The sequence below is a fragment of the Nyctibius grandis genome, chromosome Z (assembly GCF_013368605.1).
Source record: "Nyctibius grandis isolate bNycGra1 chromosome Z, bNycGra1.pri, whole genome shotgun sequence".
Lineage (NCBI taxonomy): Eukaryota > Metazoa > Chordata > Aves > Nyctibiiformes > Nyctibiidae > Nyctibius > Nyctibius grandis.
Genome location: NC_090695.1, coordinates 91925678 through 91939596, shown reverse-complemented (window position 1 = coordinate 91939596; position 13919 = coordinate 91925678). Strand labels below are relative to the sequence as shown.

General features: G+C 42.5%; 1 protein-coding gene across 1 annotated transcript; it reads right to left on the bottom strand.

Annotated features, from left to right (window-relative positions):
* Positions 1–848: 848 nt before the first annotated feature.
* On the bottom strand, positions 849–13665 carry KDELR2 (KDEL endoplasmic reticulum protein retention receptor 2). The gene is made up of 5 exons (XM_068422851.1): positions 13459–13665; positions 6530–6630; positions 3202–3360; positions 1871–2123; positions 849–1087 (listed from the first exon to the last, which is right to left on the bottom strand). The coding sequence occupies exons 1-5, from the start codon at positions 13547–13549 to the stop codon at positions 1053–1055; spliced, it is 639 nt and encodes a 212-aa protein (XP_068278952.1). The 5' UTR covers positions 13550–13665; the 3' UTR covers positions 849–1052.
* Positions 13666–13919: the final 254 nt, after the last annotated feature.

The window sequence follows — 13919 nt, the reverse complement described above, 5'->3', positions numbered from 1 at the left end:
GTAAAAAAAAAATTGTCCAAAAGTGACATCAAAAACCACTTGAAGCTGAACATGGAAGTTGCTCATAAAACATTAAAAAAAAAAAATGTAGATACTGTTTAAAATGATCACCTACAGATTGCTGTAATCAACAACTTACAAGTCTCCCATTTCTTTAGCTGCAATGGTGTAGCAGGGCTGTACATCCAAGATATTTAACCTTCTTTTCCTGAACAAAGAATACAGTCACCAACATTTGCTGTTTAGCAACACAATCCCATCGCTTACCCTTCACGACCTGCGCTGCCAAGTGCTTTCATTATTGGGATTACCTTCCCAAACATCATGGCAAAACAGGAAAGGGGCCATCCTTGTGGTCTCAAGAGGTTTCCTTACTGTCCTCTTGCCATCAGCCTGTTTTAGAAGGGGAACAACTACAAAATGTGACTGCTCCCCTTCCGGCACCAACATATATTTTAAATAGGAACTCCATGTCAGCAGATGGCACAAAGACTGGGCACCAGCACGTCACATCAAACATCGGTGGTTTCAGATTTAGAGTTGACATATATTCACCTTTTGGAAAAAAATAAATATAGTGGAATGAAAATTGAATCAAAGGGAAAGAACAGATGACTACCATCCATCAAGGATGCACATATCTGTGCACTGGAAAAAAAAAAAAAGAAAAAAAAAATCAAGTAATTTCAAAGAAATTCTTGAAAATTAAAAAAAAAGTTTGCACTTGTTCCTGGTCATAAACAATCTCACAAAAATCTCACTTTTGGAACTATTCCAATTGAAACCATACACTGAATTTATTAATACAGTATAAGTTTCTTTATGTAAAAAATCTTTATACATAGTAATAAAAAAGATAAAGGCAAGATGCATCAAACAGAAATCTGCTGGTTGTTTTTCCTCCGTTCTTACAGAGCCGCTGATGACTACCTGCACTATAAAGAGCTGTGTTTCTGACTTTCTGTCTCAAGCATCTTCGCCTTTGCTTGTGATAAGGATTGTTCTGTCCAAGCATCCCAAAGGACAGATGCTGCTGATGGTTTTTTTGGCACTTACGCTGGCAAACTGAGCTTCTTTCCCTTGAGTACTGTAAGAAAAAGTAGGAAAGAAAGCAGTGAGCAAAACAAAGATGTGACCTCGGAGAAGCACACACTTAAAACCTCAATGGGACCAAAACCTATCACGTGAAGCCACTTCGTTACAAAATGGGTGCACGGCTGACAGCCCTCCCAAGCTTGCCTCTCTCTCTTCAACACATACTGGTAAAACCCTGATGAATTAACAGCTATTTCAATCCTGCCCTCTTGTGGCACCCTGGAATTCTCACTTTCCATCCTCATAGGACATGGTTTATCAAGAGTTATGACTAAACTAACACAGCCCCATATAGACCTGTAGTTATACGATGGAAGCCAGAAATGTGAATAAGGGCAGAACTACTAATGCACCCAGCAGTAATGACTGCTTCTACACTTAGCATAAACAGAAATATCCAAAATCCTTTGGACTCTTAAGGTATTTAGAACACTGAGAAAGGTGTCTGTAAGAATGGAATCTGCACAAAACAGCGTACATTGTCAGGAGAAGCATGAGGATCATGCTCATCGATGGAAGACAACAGCAACATGTATTTAGCTAAGCTTAGATTTGTCAATTAAATTAATCAGACCATTTATACATTTATATTCTATCCGTACTCAAAAACAAACCTCAGAAATGCCCCACACTAGCAGAAAGCAAAGCGTACTTAAATCTATCAACATTTCAGCGATACTTTGCACACAGAAGTAACAACCTATATAGCAGATCCCTATGAATGTGTTAATTGCCACATTCCACACCTGAAGCTGGAAGTTACTGCACTACTTACCTTTTGTAACATACAAATAGAAGAAGTCACAGTAAAGAACGGTTTGGACCACACCAGCAACAACAGCTATGAGGTCAAAAAATCCCTCAAAATAGTAGCGCCAAATCCAGTTGACTAAGTACAAGGCACGGTACAGACCCAAGAAGAAAAGATAGTGAGTAGTGATGGTCTCTGCTTCCCCAGTTTTGCTGATCATAAAAAGTTGAGGGAGAATAGCAACCGATTCCAGATAGATGGAGAAGGTCCACAGTATCTGAAAGGAAAAGAACCCACAGGTATATTCAGCTGTCTTACTGATAACAGAAGCACGAAAGATATTTGACTTGGCTTGGCTTTTCACTCTCTAAGAATGTTATGAACAGGTATAGTATTTTGGCAAACTGTTGTTGGTACAGGAAAAACTAAGTGAAAGCTTCATAATCAACCATGGGATGGTATGAGGGAACAACTCTCTTGGCAGACAACAGACGCTCCAAACCAGCCATCTAGTGAGCTGGCAGGCACAGGTTTACTCGTGAGGAAACATATGTGCATCCATCAGTTCAGGATTCACAGCACCATGAAATACAGCTGACAGAGCCGGTGCTGTGAAAAGCTGCAGGGAAGATGTAGTCCTTTTTTTTCCCTGTGTTCTTCCAACTTTTTTAATCTTTTAATGGTTTAAAGAAGAAGTTAATACAGAAGAAAATCTAAAATAATGTCTCAAAGTGTTACAATTCCTTTACTCTCTAATAAAATAATTTAACACCAATAAATATAAAAACGCAGCTCAGTCCACTTACAATAAGCATCTAAAGCTATTCTCTATTTCATGGGAAAATAGAGAACTCTGCTCGAACTCTCTATAACTACATTTTTAATATAATTTTTCTGATAGGGAAACACATAGCTGCATTTCAAATACAATGCAATTCTTTCTAACACTCCAGACCATTTGCAATTCTACAAAATTTAAGAAGTATTATAATTCCTTTGGTTTTCACCAGGTGGCACCAACTATTCACAAACTGCATTCTGGGGCATTTCTTTAACAAAGATAACAAAAGGAAGGAGACTTTTGAATTAATATAACCATCAGAGTACACTAGGAAAAAAGACAGTCTTCTGCTTAATAAAATAATCAACATTGATAATAATCTCTATCCTGAAGTGCCTTAAATTTTCACAGAAATCTACACTGTAAAGATGCATTAAGGAAACAGGATTAGCCTGAACCTACTAAACACAGGCATCTTTCAAACATTCCTCAATCAGCCTAAAAATGCTCATCTTCATGTTCTAAATATTTTAGAGACAAAAAAAGTATAACCTCCTGCCCACAATCAACTCACCTCCAGAGGAGAGAAGTCATGATTGACAAGAAATGAGAGTCCACCAACAGGAACTATCAGAAACTCCACTCTGAATGTATCATGGTTTCCGTCATAGGTGGCCTTAAATTTCATGTAGATCAGATACACAGTGGCATACGAGCAAGCAATGTAGATAAGCTAAAGAACAAGGAAGAAAAAACAAAACAACCCACAGAGGTCTCAGGATTAGATCAAACTCACTGAACAAAGATATTCCCAGGCACTAAGAGGAATTAAGCGCTTTTTTGGTTGTATTGTTTGTTTACATGCTTTTGCAGTTCCAGGCTATCTGGTGGTATTTAACTTTTCTCTGCAGAGTAATAATTGAAAACCAATGACTGGGCTCTCTGGTTTTGTTGCTTTAAAAGCATCACCTTGGCTCTGGTTGAGGTGAATGTCCAAAGCTTCTTTAAAGGCCCTTTCCTGAGCAGACAGAACTAAGGAACTGGTTGGAAGAAGGAACCCTTGTGCTACTGCAGGGGAAGCACTGGCCCAAAACACTTACATAAAAATGTGCACGTGCATATATGCAATAATGATGGAAGGGGTCTTTTTACATTCAAAACGCCTGGGAGTGGTGTGGCTCGTGGCAATTAAAAATCTATTCAATAAGCCCCATTCGGACTCAGCCATTTAACATATCACAAATTAGATGATTTGATTTAGACCTTTAAACATCTCTGAACTCTGAAAAGTGGCCAGTGATTAGGAAGCATTTCTTCTCAGAAAGGGTCATTAGACATTGGAAGGGGCTGCCCAGGGAGGTGGTGGAGTCACCATCTCTGGATGTGTTTAAGAAAAGACTGGACATGGCACTTAGTGCCATGGTCTAGTTGACATGGTGGTGTCAGGGCAACGGTTGGACTCGATGATCCCAGAGGTCTCTTCCAACCTGACTGATCGATTGATTCTGTGATCGCCACCAACCAACAGGCCATAAAACCTGCAAAACTAACAGACTGCTAGAAGCAGTGAACCAGAACTCAGTTTCAATTTCAGTCGATGTCTAACGTTACCATTTTTAATTGTTATGGTACAGTGGACTTCATAGCTATTCCCCGTGGAATAGGCAAATAGCCTTATTTTACAGGTGAGAAAACAGAATCAGAGAGAATACATGACTTTCTAAAGGTCCATCTGCCATCATCAGGACAGAGATCACACCGTCCTGGAGACAACACAGTACGGTACACTAGACAAATAGTTTAGCTTCTGCCTCAGTTTCATCACAAAGATTAAATATTCCAAACCATTTATCACATTAAATATAGGTTCTTTACAACTGAAAAGTAACATTTAAAACCCCATTGTTTACAAATGCTATTAATCACTAAAAGTGCTGCTTACAGATACAAAAAGCACATTAAGGAGCTCAGAATCCAAAGACTTTACTACACTAGCACCCTGCCTGACTAAAGGACCACAGGACAGGATACCAGATATAGGGAATCCCTGCTACAGGTATAAACTAATTGTAATTGGTATGGTCATAGAAGACACTAAGAAAGTGTGAAGGAACCCCAACTCCTTATTAAAAATTTCTTCATGAGAATTGTAGTGTGTTTTGGGACACTCAAAAAGTTTTCATTTTTAAAGATACCAAAATAAAAGAATGGTAGAAAAATGACTGCAGAGTGCACCAGCAGAAATGCCTCCACTACTCAGATACAGGTACCATGAAAAAGAAACCCTAAGATACAGAATGCTACAAATCACAAAAATCAGTCTGCAGGTCATTAAGAAAGGCAGATAGTGCCAATTTGTGTATTTCTCTACATACTCCTTGGACACAGAAGAAACTCATTTTCCTAAATATCTGATGACCACTGCCAGACAAATACAGCAAACTGGCATCTGTAGTTTAATTAATGTTTCTCTAGAAATACTGAAGAAAATCCTAACTCTACAGAAATTAACAACTTTTTTGCTGCCAGTTACAGCATTTTTCTTGGATTAGAAAGTTCATCTAGTTATGCTCTGGGTAAGCTTATTTATATAGCAGTTCACGTTCTCTACGACTGTCTAATGTTACATACTCCTAAATATATGTAGACAGAACAAGAAGCTGTGTTGGGACACTCAAGCAGCTTTGTCTTGGCACTACAGTAATTACATCTAACAGTCTCTCTAAGCAGCAACCTTTGAAACTGTAAGAGAGGCCTCCATTTTGCAAGTTAATATTGGATTTGAACAGAGGACCACTCTTTCATTACTGGAAAGACTCTGTTTAGTATGAAGTTGAGTATCACAAGCGTCATTCCCATATTCATTCCTTTTCTGGGTAGGAGGGCTGCAAAACAAAGGCATGGTCATGTCCCTGAATAACAACCAATAAGTAAATTGCAAAAAAACCTAGCTGCTCCTTTAGCGCACCCAACAGTAGCTTTCAATAGTCAGAAATTACGTAGGAAAAAAGCTTGTGTTTCAGTAATATTTTACTTAATCCACAGTTCTTCATCTAGATTGTTAATATTAAAATTTAAACATACACATTTGACTTGTTAGAAGACAACAGTGTGAGTGGGTTTAAGATCTAAAATTTTATTTTACGTTGTTATTCCCCTAATTCTTCAGTATGTTTTGCATTATTGACTATCTAGTCTTTCCTCTTGGCAAAATTAAGAGTATCCTCCGAATGAAAGTTGAAGAGCATCAAGAAAATCCAAGAATAAAGGAACTGGATTAAAAAGGTGTCTGCTCTGGTGCCACAAATGCACCAGTCTGTACTAGGGCCACAAACATGCTGCACTCTCTGTCTGCTGCTTTGTTCTCTTGTACTCAGCACCAGAAGTTGCAGGAATAAATAAGAAAGAACAAAACCAAATTTGGGCTAACATTCAGTGGGCAAGTGAACGGGGTAAAATCTGATGGAAGCTACATTCCTACAAACGTACTCCTGTCAACTTTTGATCAGCCTCCAACCAGACCCTAGCTACAGTTCTGGCAAAGCATTTTGAATACTAATTTACCTCGTAGTGGATAAAAAGAGATTTACTTAAGCTCTAATGTCTCAGTTGAGAAATACAATTTATTTGAAACATTTTTCCAAGAGCTTTTATTTTCAATAACCAAAATGGCATTTGTTCTAAATGTCACAGTCCCCATACAAACAGTTTTTAAAAATTGCACCTAGAGTGTAGAAACAAGTAAGCTTTTGAGTCCATTTTCCACATTTTTTCTCTAAAGCCCGTCTAGAACTTATTCTGTAATAACTGCACAGTGGGCCATTTAAAGAGGCTTTTATTAATGAAATTATGCACTCTGCATGCAACATTACTAGATTTTCTAACTCTTCAGTATACTCTACCTTCATAGATGTGTTATACAATGAAATGAATGAAGTGAAGAGGTCCAGATAACGGGTAGTGAAGACCAGTGCAAACAGAAGCTGGCTTTTCCCAGAAATACCTAAAGCGATAAAGGAAATAATTAATTATTCAAAAAGTGATGATGTGCTTTAAAACTCTTGATACCAAGGATGAGAAAGGATATAACCTTTATTTCTAAGCAAGCTGATTACAAAATTAGGACAAAATCCAGGCTTCCAGAACTAAGCTGTACAAACAGAACTGTAAGTTCATCTATCTGAGTAGTGTGAATGTAAATTACCTACACACCATTGTACTGGAAATGGTGCTAGGACTACACAAGATTCAGAAGTTACTCAGAGCAGATAGCTTGCAGGTGATATTTTTGTAGATCACACTATCTGTCCTACATTATCATTGGGCGCTGTGCAGCAAGGCTGCATCAGCTTTTAGTTCTCAGAGTGCTCTCACATGCCTCAGTACATTCTTTAGATGCTAATAGCTGGAAAGGTACAAGGGCAATAGATACTACTACAGATCCAGTGATAATCTGAAAGTACGCTAGCACCAGTAACATGATTTTAAAGGAATAAATTGATTTCAAAATATAAGGCAATTCAATTCAGAAACTTAATTGACCACATGGTGGGAAAAAAAAATATCAGTCAAAACCAGATGTTACTATGTACTATAACAAAATAAAAAAGGGAGAAGTGAGCTAAACTGACAGACATCTACACTGCATCTTCAAAGTAACTTCTGATTTTAAAAGCCAAAGCCCCAACATCAAAACATCTGTTTGCACTTAACTTCAGCCACTATAGCAGGGTTAGAAGCATAAAAGCTTTGCACAATCAGTCACTAAAAGCTTCTGAAAACTGAGGTGAAGCATCGCTCCACAATACTGATGTGGTGGCGTGTCACAGCAGGGGGACAAACAACCTAGCCTGCGCCTCTATCTTGTTATTCCAATTGCTCTTGTTTTCAGTCATCCAGGGTAAAAATATTTGAATCTGTTCAGCTAAGCATGCAAATATTGTTCAAATAACAAAAGGGAAAAATATTCTCTAGGAAAGGGTTATGATGCAAGGCTGAAAATCCTTGTCCCTTTATACAGAGATATTTCTGAGAAAGGCTTTTATTAACAGTGCCATAAAGCAATTCGAAGAAAGGCTATCTGCTATGGTTGTTGAACTCCTTTTTCACTCCAGCTTAAGAAACACTGAATAAGCTGTCCCAGATGAAGGGACTTTAGGTTTATACATCAAGTACAGGAATGGCTGAAACAATAACAATTAAAAAGGGTTTTTGTTTGCAACTTTCATATGTGAAATGTCTATGAGGTGAGCTTAATGTACTACCTGCAGACCAACCCAACTGCCCATAAGCAACTGCAGTACAGGAAACAGCAAATGCCTCAAACCCTACAGTTATACAGACTGTAAAACTATAAAACAAAAGCTGTAAGTATTTAAAAAAAAAACCAAACATACCACACCCAAACACCCACCCCCCCCCAAACCACAAACAAACCACTTCCCAAAGTTTAGAAGAAAATACATTTGACCCTTCTTGAACTAGAACTACCTTGCAAAGACAGCTGAAGCAGCACTCAGTTGCATCCCAGGTGTGCTCGCTGACATTACAACTCATGACAGAGCCTGGCTCTCACGCCAATAAAACCTCTCAGCAAGCAACGCTGCCCTAAGGTCAAAGCCTACAGGACAGAGATACCCACCTGGACAGATCACAGTACAGCATCACGCTACAGCAGATCGTCATGTTAAATTATTTAGCATGCTATTTTCTTTTAGTAAATAACTGCGAACAGCGAAAAAGCATATAAGATACATTAATTATTGATAAGTACTATAAATTTGGATCTGGATGTACTGTCACATAAATACAAGTAATATACTTGACAAAATCCTCTAAGCCATTGCCAGCCTCACCTCCCCTCCTAACCCAAAAGCTGTCATTTTTATTAAGGCTTTCAGTATTTACACTGGATTTTGAATCTTTAGAATAATCAAATGTTCCTAGAACACATCCTAAAGCCAAGTTTAAACTAATTTTCAAGTTAAGTAGGCTAGACTAGGCAAGGTTAAAAGCTTAAACCAAAGACCTATGGAGAGACAGGCAAACTGGGAGAAGGCAAGATCTATACCATTAGCAAAAACGGGGAGGAAACAGGTGAACACTCTGCTGTATGAATTTGATGCATTGGAAAACTTCAGGAAATGTATCAGTGTACCTGCCACAGCACTGACCTCGCCTCATGGTTGGTAACTGCAATATAGTGAGACTACATTGCCGTTACTCTCCCTTTCCTTTTACTCCCACAAACATTACTTTGTTCTTGAGCTAAATAAACACATTTTTATTTCTTCTTCCCAAGCTCTGGGCTCAAATTTCGAAGAGTCAAACCTCTCATTTTTGTTTCATCCTCACACATGGAAAAACTCCTTCAACTTCTGCACTCTAGTTTGGCTAAAAGCAATAACATGAAACTTTAATTCAAAAGCTCAGCTGATTTTCACAGCCAGGGAGGACAGCAGAGCTGATACTGGAGTACATTCTCATCAACTTCATTTTGCTGTTGCAAGTTGGGTGAAGAGCAATAGGCAGCAGCAAAGGCATTCAGCTGTCCTGGCTGTGGAGTGTGTACACTACTTACCAACTACGAACTGCCTATCACAACCGTAAAATCTAGAAAAGTTTTTCTAAGGAAAGCCAGTCCATACTTTGTCATGGACACTTCATAGACTTTTTGAAGTATTTAATAAAAAAAGTAGTTTTGTTCAGCATGAAGTCCACCTCAGCCACAGAACCAAAACTTCTTCAGTTATGCTCATAAAATCCTGTACTTTTACATTATGAATCCGGTACTTTTCAATTAAAAACCCCAGCCTAACTCTAAACACAAATTTGTTAATTGAGAAAGGCAATATTCCTTCAGAGAGAAGAAATTCCAAACCTACCTAAAGCAGCATTTTTTTGAGAGAATACAGACAAATTGGCAGCAGCATATGGCAAAGTACTGTCTAAAGTCTTCAACATAGCATATGATCTGGTCCATAGTAGACACAAACAAAATTGTGAGACACAGCTACATTACCTAGTAGAAGTATTACACATTTACTATCTACACTACTTTATTTAGAATATTCAGCATGTAATCCAACAGCCTTGCAACTGCAGGACACCTTTAACACTTGACAAATGACACTGAGAAAAGCAAATCAATTTTCAGGCAGTAATTCACAGTGCAAACAATCTGATTTGACTTGGAACGGATTAGAAAATACAGCCTGAACATGACAATGTTTGAAAGCACAGGATTCTTCAAGTCTCATGAATTTCCTAATTACGACATGAAGTCAATAATGGAGTTACCTGCTCCATTCTCCACGGCTCCTAGTAATTATTTTTGAGCTGTTATTTGAAGTGGCAAACATTTTTCCAAGTTCTAAATTTGGAAATGCAAATAACCAGTCATGCAAAAAATTGTTTCCCTGCCAGCTCTGAAATCATTACTTGATTCACTTTGCTCTTGTTCTCTTTTTAACATATTGACTAAATTAGGAAAAAAAAATTAAGTTTGTCGAACACTGAAAACACAGACTGCTTCACAATGCAGATTATCCTAGTCTCACCTATCTTCCTCAGTTAGAGGAGTCACTTCTCAGGAAAGAAAACAGGGACTGATGTGTCTTCAGAAAACAGCAGGCTGCAGCAGAGGTACACGGGCTGTCTCCCTCTCGTTCCCAGCTGCTTTTACAGGCCTCTGAGCTCCTCTTGGAACAAAGGCCTCAGACACACACAGATGCACCCAGAAGAGAGGAGTCGGCACCATGTGGTTTGCCAGCTCTTCACGGATCACAGCCTACAGTTCAGCAACCGGTTAGAAGCCTTTTTTATTTTCTAAGTTTCTACTGCTTCAAAAGTGAACAGTTAAAGCAGCAGCTGGTTTGCCCATGTTTCCTTAGTCACCAATAACCATGAGGTATAAGTTTATTTAATTTATAAGCTGCTCTAATATGCGATGCAAAGGAATCGCAGAAAGCCCACTAATAAGAGGCATTCAGCAGCTAATCAACATTAACTGGCAACTATTTAGGGGTTATTGTTGTGTACAACTTTACAAACATATTTTATGCAAATACATATTTAAGAAGCTTTTATTGGTAGAAACCACAACTGACAACAACAGACGACTACAAGGAACAGGATGGGGCCCCAAAAATAAAATCCCATGCTCCTTTGAGGCGCTCTTCTCATTCTAGATGAACTTGTTAGGCCTCAGACACTGATCTTGTAGAAGTAACACAGATTTGGATTTACTCAAGGACTCAGGCAGAACTGGAAGACACCAAAAAACCAATCCCATACAAACACACCCCCGTTTCATTTTTTTTCTCAGGAAAATGAATGAAGCAGACATTTTCTACTGAAAGAGCCCATGCACGTTTGTTTTGTGTTCAGGGATGCCAGCTAACTTGGTAAAGGGAAGAGTTGAGGGCACTATGTAATATAGGCCCATTTACTTCTTTGTGTTGGAGAAAGCAGTACCAAAGATAACAATCGGTATCAGTCTACTTTCTTATGAATAAATCCCTAGTCACAGAGATCCTCAATCACAACCGACTTAAGTAAAACAACATCAGATCACTTTTTAAGCAAAAAAGATAGGACTAGGTTACATTGTACTATACTGTGTAAATAACCTCACATCCAAAGGTCACTTAAGAATCTCTTGCCTAAAACCTATTTGAATTTTAGCGTTGTACTAGAATTTCTCATTTTCCTTCTTCAGACAGCAAGAGATATTTAGTTTTTAGATCATTAACTCTGTTGTTGTTTGTAATCTTGACTGCATTTCTCAAGTAAGGCTGAGAACAGAACTCTACAGAAGAGTTGCAGAAGGCCAGGCCCTCTCCTGCCAGATCCAGACAGAATTCCTGGTCCACTACAGCTTGAGCCAGGAAAGTTCATTAGGAAGGAGCTCTTGTGCTCCATGACTCAGAAACAATACTGCTGCACTACCACTGCATTTGGACCGTGGAGTCATTTGCTTGAGCTCTTTTGTAAAGTTAAGAACAGTTTTTACTTTAAGTGTGTTTAAAACCAAAGCTATTAATTTACTATTTTTTTCTTTTGCACTATCAAGTGATTGGCAAAAAGTAACCTGACATGAAAACATACAGAACCTGTACTTCCTCTTACCTGTAGAACAAATCTCTTTCATTTCCCCATTCTCAGTTCTTTCAGGTTGCAGCTTAAACTAATTCTTCACGCTCTTAAGACTTTACAGATACATCTGTTCAACAGCGTTAACTCGGTATTTGAATGATATTTCATGTCAACACACGGCAAAACGATTTCAAGAATAATCCCTCTTACTAATGAATGAGAAGCTCAGTGAAGAGAAGGCAAAGTCAAGCTCACAGTCAAACCCCAGTCCACAGCAAAAATGGTATTTCCAGGGTCGGTGTCCTGATCCATGTAACAGAGCACTGAAATGCCCATTTTGAACTACAACTCCTAGTTTTCTGAAGGAAATCACCTACGCTGCAGTTATAAGAGCTGCTTGCAATTCCCTCCAACCGCCACACCGCACACTAGAAGCGAAAAAAGCAAACCACATCACAGGGAATTCGAGCAAGCACGTACAAAACGCGGAGGAAGAATACGCGTTTCTGAGCCGGGCTGGCGGAGGAGCGGCGGGAGCGGGGCTTCTCCCCGGCGCCCAGCCCGGAGGCGGCCGGGACCCGGCTCCCTCCGCGCCACACCTCTCCCGCTGCCACGTCAGACCAGGCCGGGATCGCCACTGAAAGCCTGTTCACTCCAGCCTGGATCCTCTCTCCTACAGCCGGGCATGAAAACAAGAGAACACCCCAGAAACCTTATAATCGCGAATCGCAGTTTAACTCTTACCGCAGCGAGAGCAGAAAACAAAAGGGAAGGAGAAGGGCGCGTTATTCAGCCGCGAATGCAAACCCGTGCGGGGAGAGAAAGGGAGAGAGCGAGGGAAACTTCAGGATCTGCAAACTGCAAGTCAGCTACTCCCAACGCTGCACCAAACCAGCCTTCACGCACCAGAGCGGCGCTTAAAGCTGTCAAGTAAACACGCAGGCGGAGCGCTGTGCACTGTCAGGGAAGGCGAGAAAATAAGCTCCGTCTCCTCTCCCGGGCACGGGGAGCGGGGGGAGGCTGCCCGCCCCGCGGGGGCCGCATTCCTCCCCCCCCGCCCCGCTCCAAACCTGCCTCCCCATTCATTCGCTCGCCGCCGGGCGGTTACGTAAGGAAGAAGCGACCCTCCCGGGGCCAGCCGAAGTGCTGGTGCTCGGGGATTAAAGTACAAATAATGGCAACCGCTAAACCTTTAACGGAATCGCAGCTCCCACGAGTGCACCCCCACCCCGGCGGGGGGGATGCGGCTCCCCCTTCCTCCCCCGCGGCTGCCCACCCGCTTCCCCTCACCCTGGTTTTGGAGGGGACCGAGTTAGGAGGTCGGTCGGTCAGGACGGGGGCCGAGCCCCCTCTCCGCTGCGCTGAGGGGGGCGATCGTCCCTTTTCACCTGCCCGGGGCGAGTCCTGCCCTCCCGCCCGGGGCGCCTTCAGGGGACGCCTCGGGGATGGGGGGCAATCCCCCTCCCCCGGCTCTCCCCGCTTTACCGCAGCCGCCTCCCGGGCAAGCGGGACCCCCCTGCGCTGCCCCCCAGCCCCCCCACCGGCTCGGCTGAGCTCTTCTCAGGGAGCGGCCCCCAAAGGGCGGCAAAGGCGACCGCAGCACCCCCCTGCCGCGGTGAGGAGGCAGCCATGGCGCCCAGCCCCCAGCGAGGCTCCCCTCAGGCACCGCGGCCCGGAGCTGCCCGGCCGGACCCGCCGCCCTCCCCTCGCCCGCCCAGCGGCCTTCCACACACACCCGCGCAGGAGCGGCTCTTCCAGATCTTGAGCAGCAGGATGATGATGGCCGCCAGGTGGGACAAGTCCCCGGTGAGGCGGAAGATGTTCATGGCGGCGGCAGAGGCGGCAGCGCAGCCCGGAGCCGGGGAGCGAAGATGGCGTAAGCTCAGCGGGCACCGAGCGACGTGGCCCGGGGACGTGGCCAGACAGCCACCGCGCCCGGTGCACCCTGGGAAACGGGAGGGAGCGGCCCCGCCCCTCCGCCGCCGGGGCCGCCCCGCGCCGCCTCCCGGCGGGGCTGGCGGAGTCGTCAGCCCTGGGGCCAGTCCGGTGCCGTCCGCCCACCGGGGCGGGGGCACAGACACGGCCCTGCGGCCGCCCTCAGCCCCCGGGCGCTGTGAGGGGGGCGGCCCGGGCCCGGGCCTGGCTGGGCCCGGTGTCGGCGGGGCCTGGCTCCGCCGGGCCCCGAGGGGTGAAGTC

Excerpts from the sequence above, each read along its gene's own strand:
- KDELR2 (XM_068422851.1), bottom strand. The coding sequence starts at position 13,549 with ATGAACATCTTCCGCCTCACCGGGGACTTGTCCCACCTGGCGGCCATC. Across the intron at positions 3,361-6,529 it reads TGTATAACACATCTATGAAG|CTTATCTACATTGCTTGCTC; the intron begins GTAGAGTATACT and ends CTTGTTCTTTAG. Across the intron at positions 2,124-3,201 it reads ATGACTTCTCTCCTCTGGAG|ATACTGTGGACCTTCTCCAT; the intron begins GTGAGTTGATTG and ends TTTTCCTTTCAG.